This window comes from Prionailurus bengalensis, chromosome A2, assembly GCF_016509475.1.
Source record: "Prionailurus bengalensis isolate Pbe53 chromosome A2, Fcat_Pben_1.1_paternal_pri, whole genome shotgun sequence".
Classification (NCBI taxonomy): domain Eukaryota; kingdom Metazoa; phylum Chordata; class Mammalia; order Carnivora; family Felidae; genus Prionailurus; species Prionailurus bengalensis.
In genome coordinates, this window is record NC_057348.1 from 97,894,792 (window position 1) to 97,912,105 (window position 17,314).

The window sequence follows — 17,314 nt, forward strand, 5'->3', positions numbered from 1 at the left end:
ACGCTAAATCTGCACCTCCCACCTCTTTTTCCATATCCTTGGGGTGCAGTTTTAAAACCCTGGCACGACGGGGTGCCTGGGTGGCTCAGTCAGTTGAGCGTCTGACTTTGGCTCAGGTCATGATCTTGCAGTCTGTGAGTTTGAGCCCTGCATCAGGCTCTGTGCTGACAGCTCAGAGCCTGGAGCCTGCTTTGGATTCTGTGTCTCCCTCTCTGTCTGCCCCTCCCCCGCTCATGCTCTGTCTCTCTCTCTCTCTCTCTCTCTCTCTGTCAAAAATAAATAAACATTAAAAAAAATTTTTTTAAATAAATAAAACCCTGGCACATAGTAGATATGTGTAGAGACATTTTATTAAATACCAGTACCTGAACCTCAGGTGCGGGGGTGGGGGAGGAGGTGGTCTGCCTCTTGTCTTCTAAAGTGCCTTCCTGTTCTGCAGAGGTAGAAACTAGAACCTATATTTCCCCAGCAATCTTGAGGCCACAGTGCAGATATAGTTTTGTGTCTGTAAATCAGAATGGCTTTAATGAGATTAACATGTGAAACCTATTGAGGAAAGAAGCTGAATTGCAAGGATCTGTTTTGCTGGTATGGGCCTTGACTACAGACACGGCTCTGAACCCCACAGTTTTCATGATTCCTTGAGCTCTGGATCTCACCTATTGTGGCTGCAACCATCTACCCTCTCACCAAAGATGAGGGAAGTTCCCTATGTCCCCTGTATCCCCACCACCCCATCAGAACTTGGCAATATGACCATTTTAGTTTTTGCTAGTCTAATAGGTATAAAGCCATTTAGAGTGATTTTTTTAATGTTTATTTATTTTTGAAAAAGAGAGGGAGAGAGAGAGAGAGCAGGGGAGGGGCAGAGAGAGAGGGAGAGACAAAATCCCAAGCAGGTTCCACGCTGTCAGCACGGAGCCAGCCGTGAGGCTTGAACTCATGAACTGTGAGAATGTGACCTGAACTGAAATCAAGAATGGGGTGCTTAAACCAACTGAGCCACGCAGGGACACCTAGAGTGCTGTTTTATTTATTTATTTATTTATTTTTAAATTTTTTTAACGTTTTATTTATTTTTGAGAGAGGGAGAGACAGAGCATGAACAGGGGAGGGTCAGAGAGAGGGAGACACAGAATCTGAAACAGGCTCCAGGCTCCGAGCTGTCAGCACAGAGCCCGACGCAGGGCTCGAACTCACGGACTGCAAGATCATGAACCGAGCCGAAGTTGGCTGCTCAACCGACTGAGCCACCCAGGCGCCCCTAGAGTGCTGTTTTAAATGACACTTCTCCAATTACCAAAGATTCTGAGCATGTGAGCATCTTTCATGTGCTTCATTGTTCCCCCCTCTTCTGTAAATTGCTTGCTTCTTCACACCATTTGCCTCTTATTCTCTGGGGTTACTATCTCCATTTTGTTATTCTCTAGAGTTCCTAAAATATTGTGCTTAATAATACCTTGTCAGTTTAATGTTGCAAATATTTCTCATTCTGATATCCATCTATCATCTTTGTCATTGATGTCCTTGCTTAAATGGAAAGCCTTAATTTTGATGACTCAAATTCGATCAACTTTTTTGTCTTAGGATTTGTATCTTTGAAAGTTTGTTCCAAAAGGTTTTCCCTACTCTTCGGTCATAAAGATACCCTCTTACTGTGTCTTCTATTAACTCCAAAGGTCATAAACACCTGTTTGGTAGTTAGCTAGTGATGTTAGGTAGGACATAGTTTTATTGCCTTCCATAAAGTAAATCCACTCTCCCAATGCCATCTTGTAAGCAAACATCCTTTCCCTATTAATTGGTACTGCTAACTTTACCTTATATTAAATCCCCAACGAGACATACCTCTGATATCTATTCTATTCTGTTGATTTATCTCTTTGTCTTTTTCTTTCACAAATACTAAACTGTTTTTATTGTTAGGCCTACTTCTGCCCTTCGTTTTTATTTTTTGAAGTCAGCTTAGCACTTCCATATGCATGAAAATTCTATTGTGAGATACATTGTTTGTGCCAAAGATCTATGGAAAAAAATATATATATACACACAGTTATAGAATGATTATAAAAGAAATATCAATGTAAACCACCATTCAGGTCAGGAAATGTAATATTGCCAGCACCCCCAGAAGTTCCCCATGTATCATTCCCTGACTATAATCCCCACTTTCCCTAGAGGCAGCCCCTATCCTAACTTTTGTGATAGCTAGAGATAGCTAGCGAAATAGAACCTCTTTGCTCTAACTCAACCATCCATGAATGCCTCCTCAAACAGCATTGTTTAATTTTGCTTCTTTTGGAATTTTCCAAAAATAAAAGCATACAACATGTATTCATTTTGTTGTTTTTAGCTCATCATTATTTGTGGAATTCGTCTGTGTCATTGTATATACCTCTAATTGTGGCATACATCGCTAAATAGTATTTCACTGTACAGATTTACTATAATTTATTTACCCATTTCAACTTTATCAACACTTGATTGTCTCTAGTTTTTAGTGTCTTTTAATGTGATGATTGTTTTTAAACTTCTAACTCAACTTCTTTAATGAGTATAGAATTATGATTTCCAAACTCTTTTTGTGAGTCCATTTAAGGTATTATGGTAGATGACACTAGCTACCTACCCAAATCCCTCCTTCCTGGGCACAAGGCTACCCAGTTAAACTAAATTTTCCAGCCTCGCTTCCCATTAGGTATAGCCATATGACTATGCTCTTATTAATGGAATGTCAGTGGAAGCAGTTTGTGCCATTTCTGGGGTGGGGCTACCTAATGTTTCGTGTGCCTCCTCATACTCTCTCCCATTTCCATGGGATGGAATCCAGTATGATGACTGACCATGAAGAAGATAATGCTCTACAGAACAAATGCCAAGTGCATGAAAACTGTTAGGCCCCTGAAGTATCACAAGGATCTGAATTTTCATACTGATCTGTCTCTGGAACACTCATCTGAGATGTTTTATGTGAAAGAGATGATAAATGTATTTTTTAAGTTATCAAGCACTTATATAACACCGGCATGTAATAAACACTGTTTTAAGTTTTATATATACTAACTCTTTTAGTCCTTTTACCAACCCTATGTGGTAGTTACTATTATTATCTCTACTTTATTTTTTTTTTTAATTTTTTTTTCAACGTCTATTTATTTTTGGGACAGAGAGAGACAGAGCATGAACGGGCAAGGGGCAGAGAGAGAGGGAGACACAGAATTGGAAACAGGCTCCAGGCTCTGAGCCATCAGCCCAGAGCCGGACGCGGGGCTCGAACTCACGGACCGCGAGATCATGACCAGGCTGAAGTCGGACGCTTAACCGACTGCGCCACCCAGGCGCCCCAATTATCTCTACTTTAAAGATAACAAAACTAAGACTCAGAGAGGCCAGAGTTCTTAAGTGACTGAACTGGGATTGAAAACCAGAAAACTGGGTTCCCTAATCCGTGCTCTTACTTACTATGATGCAGTACCCTTCAGCAATGTCTATATTCTTTAAGCCATTATATTTAGGGTCACTTTGATGCAACAGCTTAGCATGACATTAGAAATATAGAAATTTGAACCCAGAAATAGGTTTCTAAGAAGAGCCTTGAATATGTGGTTAGACTAGAATTGAGAAAACAGGTATCACAGGCTGCAAAATTGGAGACCCTTGTAATGTCATCACAAAAATATGTAATAAAACTGTTTCCTGAAGTAACCTGAAAAGCTGGCCACCTACCCATAGAGTAACAAGAATGTTGACATGTGTTCATTGCTCTTTGATGTTTTTAGTAGAGTACAGTAAAACAATCACGTGCTCGGGTAGAAACTAGTGGACATAAAGCAGAAGACCACAGAGAAGTTCTAGAAATTTGGTTCTGTGTCCCAACAGCAGGAGGTAGGATTGTTATGACTCATAGCTTTTCCCACATGTCTCCCAATTAGGAAAGCTACGGGATCTGGCACTGTGGAAGATTATATTAATGGTGTCGCCTCATTTTACCCATTATTCAGATAGCCTCAAATGAAACAGCACTTAAATGGGAGAAATGGCTAGACATGGAAACCAGAAGTAAAGCGGGCTTAAAAAACTATGTTCCAAAGAGAAATCTGAGCATTGTGGTTGGCACATGGCATTGAAAGAAAACAAACAGACGCAGAAGCCTATCAAATTTCTTAGATACTTAAATTTCCAAAGCAACCAAAAGCCTGGCCTGAAAATGTCCTCAGACTCTCAAACGATACCTGTAGGAAGGAGGCTACTAAAATTACACCCTTTCCAAGATCCACTTCAGCTGTGGCCTTAAAGCATAATGTACTATGAAATACTCCCAAAGGGCAAAATTTGGAATCATAGAGAATATAGGAAAGTATATCACTGCCAAGACAGAAAATCTTCTCAATTCCTCTCTGGTGGAATTATCTCACTCTTACAGAGCTGAGTGTACTCTGTTCTTCCTTTCTTTTACTAGGAGTGTTCATTATAGTTATTCCGTTCATACTTAACCATTGTAATTGGATGTGGGGGGAGGAATAATTTTATTTTCTAGGCTGCCACATGCAGCCATATATGGACCTAATGCAAAGGTCAAGACCTTACCCAGAGATCCTGTGCTTTGAGCTGGATACAGAAATTGGATAGAAATTTAGCATATATTCCTTGGCAAGGGAGAAGGGTGCAGAGGGATATTTAGTGGCTGAAGAGTGGACTGTGGCACAGATTAGTAATTGTTCACTAAAATATATTCTTTCTTTTCCCTGGAACATATGCTTCTCCAGTCATGTTACATTGCTCAATTTTCCTTATAGTTAGTTAGGTGTGGTCATGTGATTAGTTTTTGACATTAGTAAGGGAAGAAATGACTACCATTTCCAGTCCTGGGTCTTAAGACACTGGGTATTTCTCCTTGACATCCTCTTTCCTGTTTCTCCTTCCAGTTTGATGAAACACAGATGTGGTGGTGACCTAGCTTTCAGCATGCAGGTAACTACAATCCCCCGGACAGTGGTGCAGTAACATGACGAAGACATTTGCGGCTCAAGATCCACTCTCTGTGAAAGTCCCCATTGCTCTGCATCCTGGAGGCTTTGTGGGCTCCATTAATAGCTTTCCTTTCTTCTGGCTTCTTGTTGGGAGAGTGAAAGGGAGGAAAGTCAAGATATTTATTTCCTCTGCTTTCTCTCTACTCCATCGTGACAGGGTGGCTGCCTCCAGGAACTACCAATGACCACACCATCTTTTGCGACTGTCTCCACTTTATCTATTCTCTTCTGATTCTAGTAGCTGCTTCCAACCCTTGTTCCTTCAAACCTATGGTTAGAAAGAGTCCTTGGCCTTCCCCCCCCACTCCACCCTCCATCTCTCCCACTCCTTCGCTAGCACTGAGATATTTTAGTGTATCTTGTCATTTCCCTTAAACTTCCTATTCTTGTACCAATAGTCCCCTTAAAGAACTGCCCTCAAAAGCCCTGTTTTAGTGTGCTTTCTCTTTCCTGCAAGATCCCAACCAGTCTCTGAATGTCCCCATAAAGGGGCCATCAATCACTCCCCTCAGAACTGGAAAATGAAAGACAAATAAACACACATTTGTTTAAAAGGCATTGTGTTTGTTCTATGTATGACAGTAGTTTAGTCTTACCCTAGTTAATAGAGTGTCATATCCTTTTAGAAGTTTGTTCTTTTCATAAAAATTTCAAATTTGTTGGTATAAAGTAGTTCATCAACTCTTCTTTTTATCTCTCTAATGTCTATAGAACCTGCATGTCTTATTTTTCATTTCTGACACTGGTTAATTGAGCCATTCTTTTTCTTGATAAGTCTCACCAGATGTGTATTAGTTTTTATTAATCTTTTTAAAGAATGAACTTTTTGGCTTTTGTTGAGTCTCTACATTATACGTGGTTTCCTGTTTCATTAGTTGACTAATTATTATAACAAAGTACTCCCGAACTTAGCATTTTAAAACAGTCAGAAACTTTTATCGTGATGCACATTTTTTGTGAGCAAGGTCAAATGGTAATGTTTTTATATAACCTGGCCTTGACAGTCACCCATCATCATTTCTAGAATATCCTGCTGATGACAAAGGATAGCCATATTTAATGTAGGAAGGAACTGTGCAAGGGAATGAGTATCAGGAAGTAAGGATCACTAGGGGCTATCTTGGCTCTGGCTACCACATTGGTTTTTGCTCTCATCTTTACTATTTTCCTTCTTGAGCTGAATCACCCCCTGATATCATCACCCTGATATCCCTGCCCACGTCTCTGGCAATTTAAATGGAAAGACCAGGGAAGGGATTACAATGAGTCCTCAAAATGCAACATTTATTAGGAGGGGCAATCACTCTCCTTCCCACCCACCAAGTGAGAGAAGAGGCTCAAGATAATCACATAAGACTGGGAGCACCTACAGGAAGGAGAACCCTAGAGCATTGTGACTTTCTTAGGTCCTCTCTATCAAAGGACACACTGATCTCTCAGCAATCAGATCCTCCAAATATCTATATGGGTTTTCTCATCCAGTCTTTCCTAACTTGGCGTGGGGGGAAGGCAGGGCAAGGCCTATTCTCAGGACCCACCAGCATCTAAAGGCCCTTAGTCTTCTCCACGTTACTTCTAGTCTGGTAAACTTTATGTAATCTCTTGGGTGTAAGGGTTAGGGACAGAAAATAAGACTGTTATATATTTTTTAAAACTATATACATTCTCTTAGTTATTATATTTTTCTGTGTTTCTCTGATGGTTAGGCTTTTGAAACTTAAAATCTATGAACTAACTAGAACATTCTGTTGAAGCATTTCTCCCTTGAAGCAATAGAAACTACATTCTTACTGTCTAAATCAGAAAGGGTTACATGCACTACATAGTAGCATTTTACTCTGATACAAAACTTTTCAGCAAAATTTAGATCTAATTGAACAACATTTTTTCAGAAATAAAGAAGCCTCCTCAATTCCCCACCCCAGAGGAGGGAAAAATAAATCAACCAACTATTCCTGAGTGGAAGTCACAAAAAGAGAAGAAGGTGGGGTGCTTGGGTATACTGATCCCCATTAGTGATTTGCTAAAGGTTGTCCTGGTTTTTGACCAAGAAAGGGACATTTCTATTCATTCTCATGAAACTAAAGTTGAGTTTGTCCTTAAGAGAGGACTTCAAGACAGAATCATATTATTTATTTCTGATTCCTTAAGTTTAAGTCTATATGACATTGCTTAATAGGTGTTTATTGAATTAACCAAAAGAAAAAGTTTAAAGCAGTTGAGGATCACAGCCTTAAGGCCCCATCTCATGGTTCAGAGGCAAGCTGATTATATCACTTCAGATACAGATATCACTACAAATAAAGACATTTTACAAAGGGACAGATGCCCTGTTCTGCCCTAAGGTAGCCAGTGAGGGCTGTCGCTGTCAGATTTTCCAGAACCTGATTTCCAGCACTAGAAAGACTACAAGTTTAAAGAGGGCTTTGGGCAGTCTCATGGTGTCAATTCTTGCTTTTATCCATGGACTAGGAACTCAATTGGCAATTTGTGTCTAGCACAATCAAAGGAAGAGAAGGGGGATTATAGTGTTTGAGCATGAGCTTTACTCCTGATCTGGACAGCAGGAGGCTCAGAAGGTCAGTGGTAGGAGGGAGTTTTGCTTCATGGTTAGGAGCCCTAGGTGAACTGGATACCTCACCACAGCTTGCACACCTTATTATAGAAAGAGTATTGGCAATACAGACAAAAAAGCATTGAGAGGTATGGCTTCTTATTGGACTGTCACTAACTTGACTTGCAATTTTGTGGATATTATGTAATCACTCTGCTTCTTTACTTCCATCCGTAAGAAAAGCCAGATACACTTTTGTGAGTACTTGTCATTTATGTTCAATTCCACTTACCACATAATTAGCGTTTTATTTTTACCAAACATGTTGACTGACAACGGAGACAATAAAATGGAATAACCATTACTAACAGAGTTATTTAAAATGGAGCCGGGAGGACACTGAGGAGGTGGGGCTTATGCACAATTTCTCTATCAAATTCTCAGAATTTGTGATAAACAAACTAAAAGCCAAGGCATCTACCATGTGGGCATAAATGGGCGCATAAAATGGGCATAAACGGGGCGCATGAATGGCTCAGTTAATCATCCATTCTTGATTTTGGCTCAGGTCATGGATCTCACCATTGTGGGTCCTGGGACTGAGCTCCTCATGCTGGGTGCGGAGCCTGCCTAAGATTCTCTCTCTCCCTCTCCGTCTGCTCCTCCCCCACTCACACGTGTGTGTGTGTGTGTGTGTGTGTGTGTACGCGCGTGCGCACGTGCGCGTGTGTGTGTGCATGCGCTTTCTTTCAAAAAATAAAATGAAATCAAATAAAAAAATAAAATGGACCTAAATGCACTGTCTAGCCCTAGCAACCAATCACACATGGATTGGTGCCACTGTAGCCATACCAACACTGAGCACCTTTTCTTCAAACAATTTCACTAAGCCCCCCTTTCCGCTTTAAAAACTCCAACCTCCTTTGTCTCTCTAGAGCAAGCTTTCAATTCCAGTCAAATCTGTGTCTCCCACATTGCAATCCCTAAGACCCCAAATAAACACATTTATTTTATTTTGCAGCTTGCAGTTTTGTCTTTCGTTGGTTGACAAGACTTTTTGGAATGTCTAGAGTCTAGAACAAACAGTACAAAGCTTTGTGAAATACGGTGCCTATGAGAAGTTTCCCATGGTACACAGAAGCCACAGAGCTTCCTTGAAGCACAGAGCCATTATTGGCATACTTGGTGCTTATTTTGGGCTTCTCAGACAAAACATCGTGGATGCAAAGCACCTGTCAAGAAAAGAATATTTGTCAGTATGCTACATGAGAAAACAGCTGCCAGTGACATGTTCCTTCTCAAATACTCCAGGACTAATATATTTCCCAGAAATCAATAGACTAAAATTTGTGTGCAATTATTTTTTTCTTATTCTGATGAAACTGTTAATGTTCTAATTATATCTACACAGTCAAGTGGACTGGTTGGTTATCTGACATTAGCCAAAATCCCAAACAAGGTGGTTTAGTTAATTTTGATAGTTCTTTAAAGGAACAAGTTGAGATCCAGTGAGTGCTATTATCTAATTCTTTAAAAATTTTTTTTCTAAGTGTTTATTTATTTTTTGAGAGACAGAGACAGAGACAGAGAGAGAGAGAGAGAGAGTAAGCCAGGGAGGGGCAGAGAGAGGGAGAGAGAGAATCCCAAGCAGACTCTGCACTGTCCATGCAGAGCCCGACACAGGGCTCAAACTCACAAAGCGTGTGATCATGACCTGAGCCGAAACCAAGAGTAGTCGCACGCCTAACCGACTGAACCACCCAGGCACCCCACTCTTATCTAATTCTTGAGTGAATAGTGTTCCTCTATGGGAACGGTCTGGCCCTTGACTAGGCCTACTGTACGGGGAGGGAAACACAGGACCAAATGACGGACACCCAGGTAGCAAGCCAACCCAACCTCATAACCAGTAGGATAGTAGTTGTCACAGCGGGGGCTCCCCTCACATCTACAAAGTGGCCGGGAAGCAGAAAAAATGCATACTTTGGAATTCAGTCTGACATATCCCTGCCTACTACTGTTATTGATCCTCAAGATTAACACACTTTAGTTTGCTAATCAGTAAACATGTAAGTGCCCAGTTTTCTAAATAGCCTGGATGAAGAAGTTCACTCAAACAGGACATGATAGGAATTAAAGGCAACCAATTAGAAATTCATGAGTCATGAATATATATCGACACTTCTTAGAATAGAGTTTAGTTGAGTTTTGCTTTTTCATCTTAGGGAAGATCCTATAACTTCACTCAGGTTTGTTGCATGAAAATACTCAAACTTGGAACTCATGTAAAAAACATTAGTCTCAACTACAAGTAAAGGGTGTCATTGTGAAGAAAGAAGTCTTAACAAAAATAAACAAATGATGGTGCACCTGGGTTGCTCAGTCGGTTAAGTGTCCGACTTCAGCTCAGGTCATGATCTCAGGGTTGGTGAGTTCACAGTTCGTGAGTTCGAGCCCTGTGTCAGGCTCTGTGCTGACAGCTCAGAGCCTGGAGCCTGATTAAGATTCTGTGTCTCCCTCTCTCTTGGTCCCTCCCCCACTCACGCTCTATCTCTGTCTCTCAAAAATAAACATAAAAATTTTTTTTTAATTTTTTTTTCAACGTTTATTTATTTTTGGGACAGAGAGAGACAGAGCATGAACGGGGGAGGGGCAGAGAGAGAGGCAGACACAGAATCGGAAACAGGCTCCAGGCTCTGAGCCATCAGCCCAGAGCCTGACGCGGGGCTCGAACTCACGGACCGCAAGATCGTGACCAGGCTGAAGTCGGACGCTTAACCGACTGTGCCACCCAGGCGCCCCCATAAAAATTTTTTTAAATAAACAAACGATAAACTTGAAAATAGAGACATGAGAAAGATCCCAAACAATTTAAAATCATGTTATGGATCATATTTTTATTGTCTTAAAGCAGACATTGTTGGGTGTGTGTAGAAAAGTAATATGTATCACTTTGGAGGAATTAAGTATATATTACCAGGGCCAATTAACAGGCTAGGGTTTGAATCTCTATTTCCCAACTCCCCAAACCTAGATTCAAACATTATGTTTTTCCCCAAACCTTACCTTCTCAATGAGGCCTACCCTGATTTCTGTATTTAATAATAGGACTGCCCGCCCCCCTGTTTACAGCAATCCTGATTCCCTTTACTCTGTTATACATTTTTCCGCATAGAACTTACCACCTTCAAACTTACTGTGTAATTTACTTATTTCTTATGCTTATTGTTAACTGGCTATCCCCCGCCAAAAAGTAGAAATTTTTGCATATTTTGTTTTCTGATACATCCCAAACATTAGAACAAAGTCTGACCCATTATAAGTGCTCAATAAATTTTTGTGAATAAATCTCTCAGAGTTATGTGTGCCAAGAATTTATCTCTATATTGGATTTACTAGAGATGTGCTATTCTTAAACTCAGTTCTGTAGAAAATGCTGCTATTGTTTTTCATGCCATATAAAATTCAATGGTCTATGCTATTGTTTTAGAAAAGATTTTAAATAACAGAAATAACATCTTTAAAATGAGACATTCTTCAACACTATCATATATGTTAGAACCTGCTGGCAAAAACTAATTTTGTTTTGAGGCCACAGTCATTTAAATCCTTCCATTTGAGTTTCATAGTAGGTAGTGTGAAAGAAGATGGTTCCATATAGGACTCTCCCTTTTCCTAATTTCAGGCTCTACTCAGTTCCTATATCCTTTTTTTTTTAATATTTATTTAAATCCAAGTTAGTAAACATAGAGTGTGATAATGGTTTCGGGAGTAGAACCTGGTGATTCATCACTTACATATAACACCCAGTGCTCATCCCAACAAGTGCCTTCCTTAATGGCCATCACTCATCCCAACACCCAACCCCATCCCCCCACCCAACACCCTTCCAGCAACCCTCAAGTTTGCTGTCTGTATTTTAGAGTCTCTTAAAGTTTGCCTCCCTCTCTGTTTTTATTTTATTTTTCCTTCCCTTCTCCTATGTTCATCTGTTTTGTTGCTTAAATTCCACATATGAGTGAAATCATATATTTGTCAGAGCCTATATCCTGATTGGACATATGATATGCAATCTAGGTCTATGTGAATAATCAAGCTCATTCTTACCTATTCTTCCTGATAGCAACTACAGCCCTTGTAAGGATGGGAAATGTTGTCTAGCACTGATGTTAAATTGGCACCAGGAGACCTGAAAGGGTTAATGGGCCATATCTCCCCATCCTGCCCAAATCTCTGCTTTTCCCATATGTAGAACTTGTTCAGTTCTGGAACATCACATGTGACCCACTAAATTCTCCCAAGTCACCTCAACAAATTGTTCTTGAAGCTTTGCCTGTGAGCTCAGAGAAGAATAGGAACTTACTTCTGACCCTGGAGGATCCTCAGGGTTATAGATCAGGAGCTTCATGGCATTAGGATGGCATCCTGCCAAAATATCTCCGGTGTCAGGATCCACAGTTAAGTTATCCACTAACGTGCCCAACTGTATTACCTTCCAACAAAGAGGAAATATAAAGACATTGTTTCAATTTTCTTATTTACCCCTCTTCCCTCCCACCAGCTCCTTCTGAAACAGATCTTGTTAAGGGCCCTTGCTACTAAATTTTAGAAGGGCAAGCACAAACGCACTGATGGTTCTTCCAAAACAGTCATGTTTCCTCCTTTCAAGGAGCACATTCCTAGGTCAGGCATGGGAGCTAATATAAGAGGTCATGTTGTGTGGGCAAGCCAAAGGTACTTTTACCTTCACTTGAGTTAAATCCCAGTTACCACGTTTATTCAGTATATGAACGTTCTGAGCCAATACATCAGCTACATAGATATACCTTTGAAGTAAATAACATTCACATGTAAGCAAGTAATAATGAGAGATAACATTAATTTTACTTTGGGGAAGAGGCATAAAAATTCACAACAATCCCAAGTGCCACTGCAATATCTTCCTAAACCATAGTACAAGAAGATAACAGAGTATTACTTTTAATATTCTTCAAGAACTTTATAAAAGCTTTGAATATGAGATGATGACTATAAAGTAATGAACTTGGTGTTTCTAGATGACATACAGGCTCAGTCTCGTTACTTATGAGTCACAATTTATTCCTTAAGTTGGATGGAGGTAAGTAGACCTATAAGAGGCTAAAACAGTCTATGTTTCCAAAAACTAGTGCTTGAAAAGAAGTATCAGATGACCATGAAACTCAATCACAATCTTTTTAAAAAGAGAGAGAACCTTTAGAATTGTTTTCTATAGGGATTGTCTCTATTATCTCAAGTTCACATATTAATATTCATGAGAACTTTTCTTTTAAAAAAAAACCTTCCATTTTAAAACACTTTAAGAGTTTCTCAGAAAATTTCATAAATTTGTATTTTCTTATAAATTAAAATAAAATAAAATTGCATTTTCCTATAAAAAAAAGTCTGCTGTAGTATGTCGGTAAATCTGAAATTTATGCACTCGAAATGCTCAATCTAAGTCAAGTGAGCTCTGAAAAGAACTTTTGGATAACTCAACTTAGTGTGGTGATTAAACACCATTACTCTCATAAAGGGCAGAGATATTGTGCATTTATTCTCTTTTTAAGTGTGTTAAGTAACTGTGTTTCTAGAGTCACATGAAAATTTGGAATAAGAACCTTATATAATTTCACTGGGGGAAGTCTGGCATGCAAGAGGGTGTATGGTATGCTTATGATCACACATAAGAGTGTGAACCCTGGCCACACCTGATCCGTCCACATTTATATTGACTACTTAAGCCTAAGGAAATAACCACCACTTAAAGGAAGGAATCCACTAAAATGTCAAGAGCAAAGTGTTGAAAAATTATAAAAGCTTACTTTTTGTCTAGTGAGACTGTGATCCCATTGGCAGAACTAAATCCTTTGGCTACCACTTTGACCTCTTTTGGACTGTAGAAAAGAACATAAGTCCAGCGAAGATCCATGATCATCTCTAATAGTACCAAGAAGAAGTTGGTAAAATAGTGATCTCTGGTGGCATAGAACTGTTCTGGTCCAAGAACCACAATGTCATTCACGCTAAAGTGAAAAAAAAAAAAAAAAAAAGAGAAAGGGCAAAACCAATGGAGTGTTTAAAGATTTTGATTGTGGTCAAAATTGCTAAATCTCCAAGACAATTATGTTCATCAGTTTGAAAAAGTATACATGAAGTAGTCTGGATTAAAAAATTCCAGGGGCACCTGGGTGGCTCAGTCAGTTGAGCTTCTGACTTCAGCCCAGGTCATGATCTCATGGTTTGTGGGTTCAAGTCCCACACTGGGCTTTGCGCTGATCGTGTGGAGCTTGCTTTGGATTCTGTCTCCCTCTCTCTCTGCCCCTTCCCCGCTCGTGCTCTCTCTCAAAAATATATAAACATTAAAAAAATTCCACACAAAGTAAATGACTTTAATTGTACCTGATGGGTTTTCTTGTAGTTGTTTATTATTTTCTCAATCTTTCCTTCCACAGAAGCCAGCAAAAACAAATAAATATACAAATAAACCTCAATTCCAAATTGTTGACTTGTAAATGTTAATAATGGTTATTTGTGCTGGTCATAGTGCAGTTCACCAATAGTTCTGGTTCTCTTTCTTCTAGAATTAGGCTTCTCCATGCCCTGGATGTCTGGCTCAGCCATGTGACTTGCTTTTGGTCAGTGAAATGAAATGATGTGTGTGGCTTCCAGACGTAAGACTTTAAGAGCCAGTGCATGATCCGCCATGCTTCCCTTACTCTTTGACAGTAACCAGCAACTTTTCTGATGATTGAAAGTATGGCCCTGCATGAGGACAATATAAAATTGAGTCCTTAAATCACTTACATGGGATATGTAGCCTGAATAATAAAACAAGACAAAATTTGTGGTTTTGAGCCACTAAAAATGTTAAAGTTTTTCCTTTTCTCTTATTGTAACATAACCCAGTCCATCCTGCTCTTTATATTGGGGTTGTGAGCACTATTCCTTCTTGTTTACGTCCTTCCCTATCATTAAAACTTCTAAAAATGAAATAAGTCACACTCTTACAAGAGTAAAGAGCAATAAAGCCATTTACATCTTGGAAAAGTAAAAAAGAGACAGTGAGTTGAAAAAAATGTAAAAAAAAAAGTGTAAATATTTTTATATTAAATTTAAAAAACTGTTTTGGATGACTCAAGAAATACTTTAAGGGCCTCCTGGGTGGCTCAGTCCATTGAGCATGTGACTCTTAATTTTGGCTCAGGTCATGATCTCATGTTTTGTGAGACTGATCCCGCATTGAGCTCTACACTGACGGCATGGAGCCTGCTTGGGATTCTCTCTCTTTCTCTCTCTCTCTCTGCCCCTCCCTCACTCATGTTCTCTCTCTTTCTCTCTCTCTCTCTGTCTCAAAAGAAAAAACAACCCTTAAAAAAATACTATGAGGTGTTAATGTACAATAACTTTACCAAGGTCATCAGGCTATTCATCTTTTGGTCCTCAGCTTAAGCATTCTTTCCTCCAGAAAGTATTGGCTGGCACCAGAGATTAAATTAGACCTTCTGACAATTTGTTTCCATAGTACCCTTTCTACCCCTTGAAATGCTTGGTAAATATTGTGTATCAGGGCACCTCTCAAAAATCCTCTTTAGGTCCTCAAAGCTTCACCTGTCAGGTTCTACCTGGCACTATTTCCACCATTTCTGCATGGCCCTGACACATTTCCCACAGTGCAGTCTTATACTGCCTTAGCTCGTGTCTGTTATGGGCCTCAGGCTCCTACTTCCGGGCCTCTCTGTGTTGATGTCAAAGTACAGGATATCGCCAGACTTGACTTGCACATGCAACAACCAGGGATGTGCAAGAGTGAACTCCTTTTTTACTAACAGGAGAAGGAACTGCTGAGTAAACTCTTCTCCCTTTATTATCTTTGCCAGATTGTCCTGAAATGAGGCTTATGTTGTTTACTGGAGGACAATGCCATGATTTCTAGCAGTGAGTTGCACTTAGCAGTGTGGCTGGCTTGATAACACACTTGCTGTAGCCTCTCCCTTGTGTGCATTTCCTGGGGTTGCTGTGACACAGTGCCACAGACTAGGTGGTGTCAGACAGTAGAACTGTCTCGAAGTTCTGGCAGCAAGATGTCTGAAATCAAGGTGTTGACAGGGCCATGCTCCTTCTGAGGATTCTATGGGAAGATCCATCCCTGCCTCTTCTAGCTTCTAGTAGGCCCCCGGCACTCTGTAGCTTGTAGATGCTTCACTTCAATCTCATTCTCCACCCCACATGCATTCTCCCTGTCTGTCTTCTTATAAGGACACCAGTCATGTTGGATTAAGGACACACCCTACTTTAATATAACCTCATATTAACTGATTTCATCTGCAACAATCTTACTTCCAAATAAAGTCATGTTCTGAAATGTCAGGGGGTTAAAATTTCAACATATCTTGTCAAGTTCCTCACAATTCAACCCATAACATTTGCATCTCCCTACATAAGGCTGGTATCTCACTTCTGTGTCCTGGAACAGTAATTTCCTTCCTTCCTTCCTTCCTTCCTTCCTTCCTTCCTTTCTTTTTTGATTCTTTTTTAATATTTACCTTTGAGAGAGATGGAGAGACAGAGAGTGAGCAGGGGAGGAGCAGAGAAAGAGAGAGACACAGAATCTGAAGCAGGCTCCAGGCTCTGACCCGTCAGCACAGAGACCGACGTGGAGCTCCGACCCACAAACCATGAGATCATGACCAGAGTTGGACGCTTAACTGACTGAGCCACCGAGGCGCCCCTGGAACGCTAACTTTCTAATAAAGTAGTTGTGTATTAGGTTTTCCCTCAGGCTGTACCTTCACTGAAAAGAACTCGTTCGGTGAGGTCATATGTTATTGCATTTGATTCTCAAAATCACCAGTTAGGCAAGTCAGGCCAGTGAGAGAACTCCCACTTCACTGAGGAAACTGAAGCATAGCTGAGAGATTTGTCCACTGTTTCTCAGGCAGCCTGTGGCAGTCCTTGTCCCCACTGGGCCTCAGAACCCCATACAATGTCTCCTGGCAAGAGTGCAGTGACCCCAACTTCTCTTACTTCTTCTGCCCTCTGCTTTTGTCACCCCCAAATTCTACAGGGAGACATTGATATGTGATTTTAAGAAAGAGAGCAAAGCACAGAAGGTGACCTTCCTTTTCTTTCCCTATCCTTCTATCTCAAGACAAGATTAACCTGTCTTGGAACTAGTCTTTCAGTGGTGAGTCCATTTTATAAAAGACAAATTCTTCATTGTTTGTTACAGCCTTGGAATAGGCAAACTACCCACTAAAAAACTTAACTTATTTTTTTCTCAACATGGTAAAAAGGATTTTCACCACTGTGACTGAGAGTCTGGCTTTGAATTTAGATGGGTCTAGGTTTACACCCTGGTTCTGCAACTTACAAATTATGCAACTTGAGCAAGTTACTTAACTCGAAACCTCATAAATCCCAGTTTACTCATACCTATTACTAAAGGCTGTTGTGAGAATAAAATGAAGTATTTGGTACAGTGCCCGGCACATAGTCAATGCTTAATAAATGTGAATTTTTATATGTGCCCACAGGCTTTTTTCAAATTCTGCTCTAAAGCTTTTATTGAACAAAGGAACGGCCCATCTGGAGGCTGGTTATAACACCCAGTGGGTGTGGCTCTCACAATACAACCTACGGGGACAACTAGAAAAAGGTGTAGGTGTTTAAAGAAAGCCCAATAGTAGGTATTGCATTGTTGTGGTATGGA

The 17,314-nt window shown here is 40.1% G+C and overlaps 1 protein-coding gene across 1 annotated transcript in view; it reads right to left on the bottom strand.

Moving 5' to 3' along the window:
• Window positions 1-7,876: 7,876 nt before the first annotated feature.
• Window positions 7,877-17,314, bottom strand: part of PON3 (paraoxonase 3) — a 28,110-nt gene continuing 18,672 nt past the window's right edge. Inside the window, exons 6-9 of the mRNA XM_043588919.1 lie at window positions 13,428-13,628; window positions 12,329-12,410; window positions 11,948-12,076; window positions 7,877-8,816 (exon numbers count right to left, since the gene is read on the bottom strand). Of these exons, the coding sequence (XP_043444854.1) occupies window positions 8,658-8,816; window positions 11,948-12,076; window positions 12,329-12,410; window positions 13,428-13,628 (571 nt within the window). The 3' untranslated portion in view covers window positions 7,877-8,657. The remainder of the gene's footprint in view (window positions 8,817-11,947; window positions 12,077-12,328; window positions 12,411-13,427; window positions 13,629-17,314) is intronic.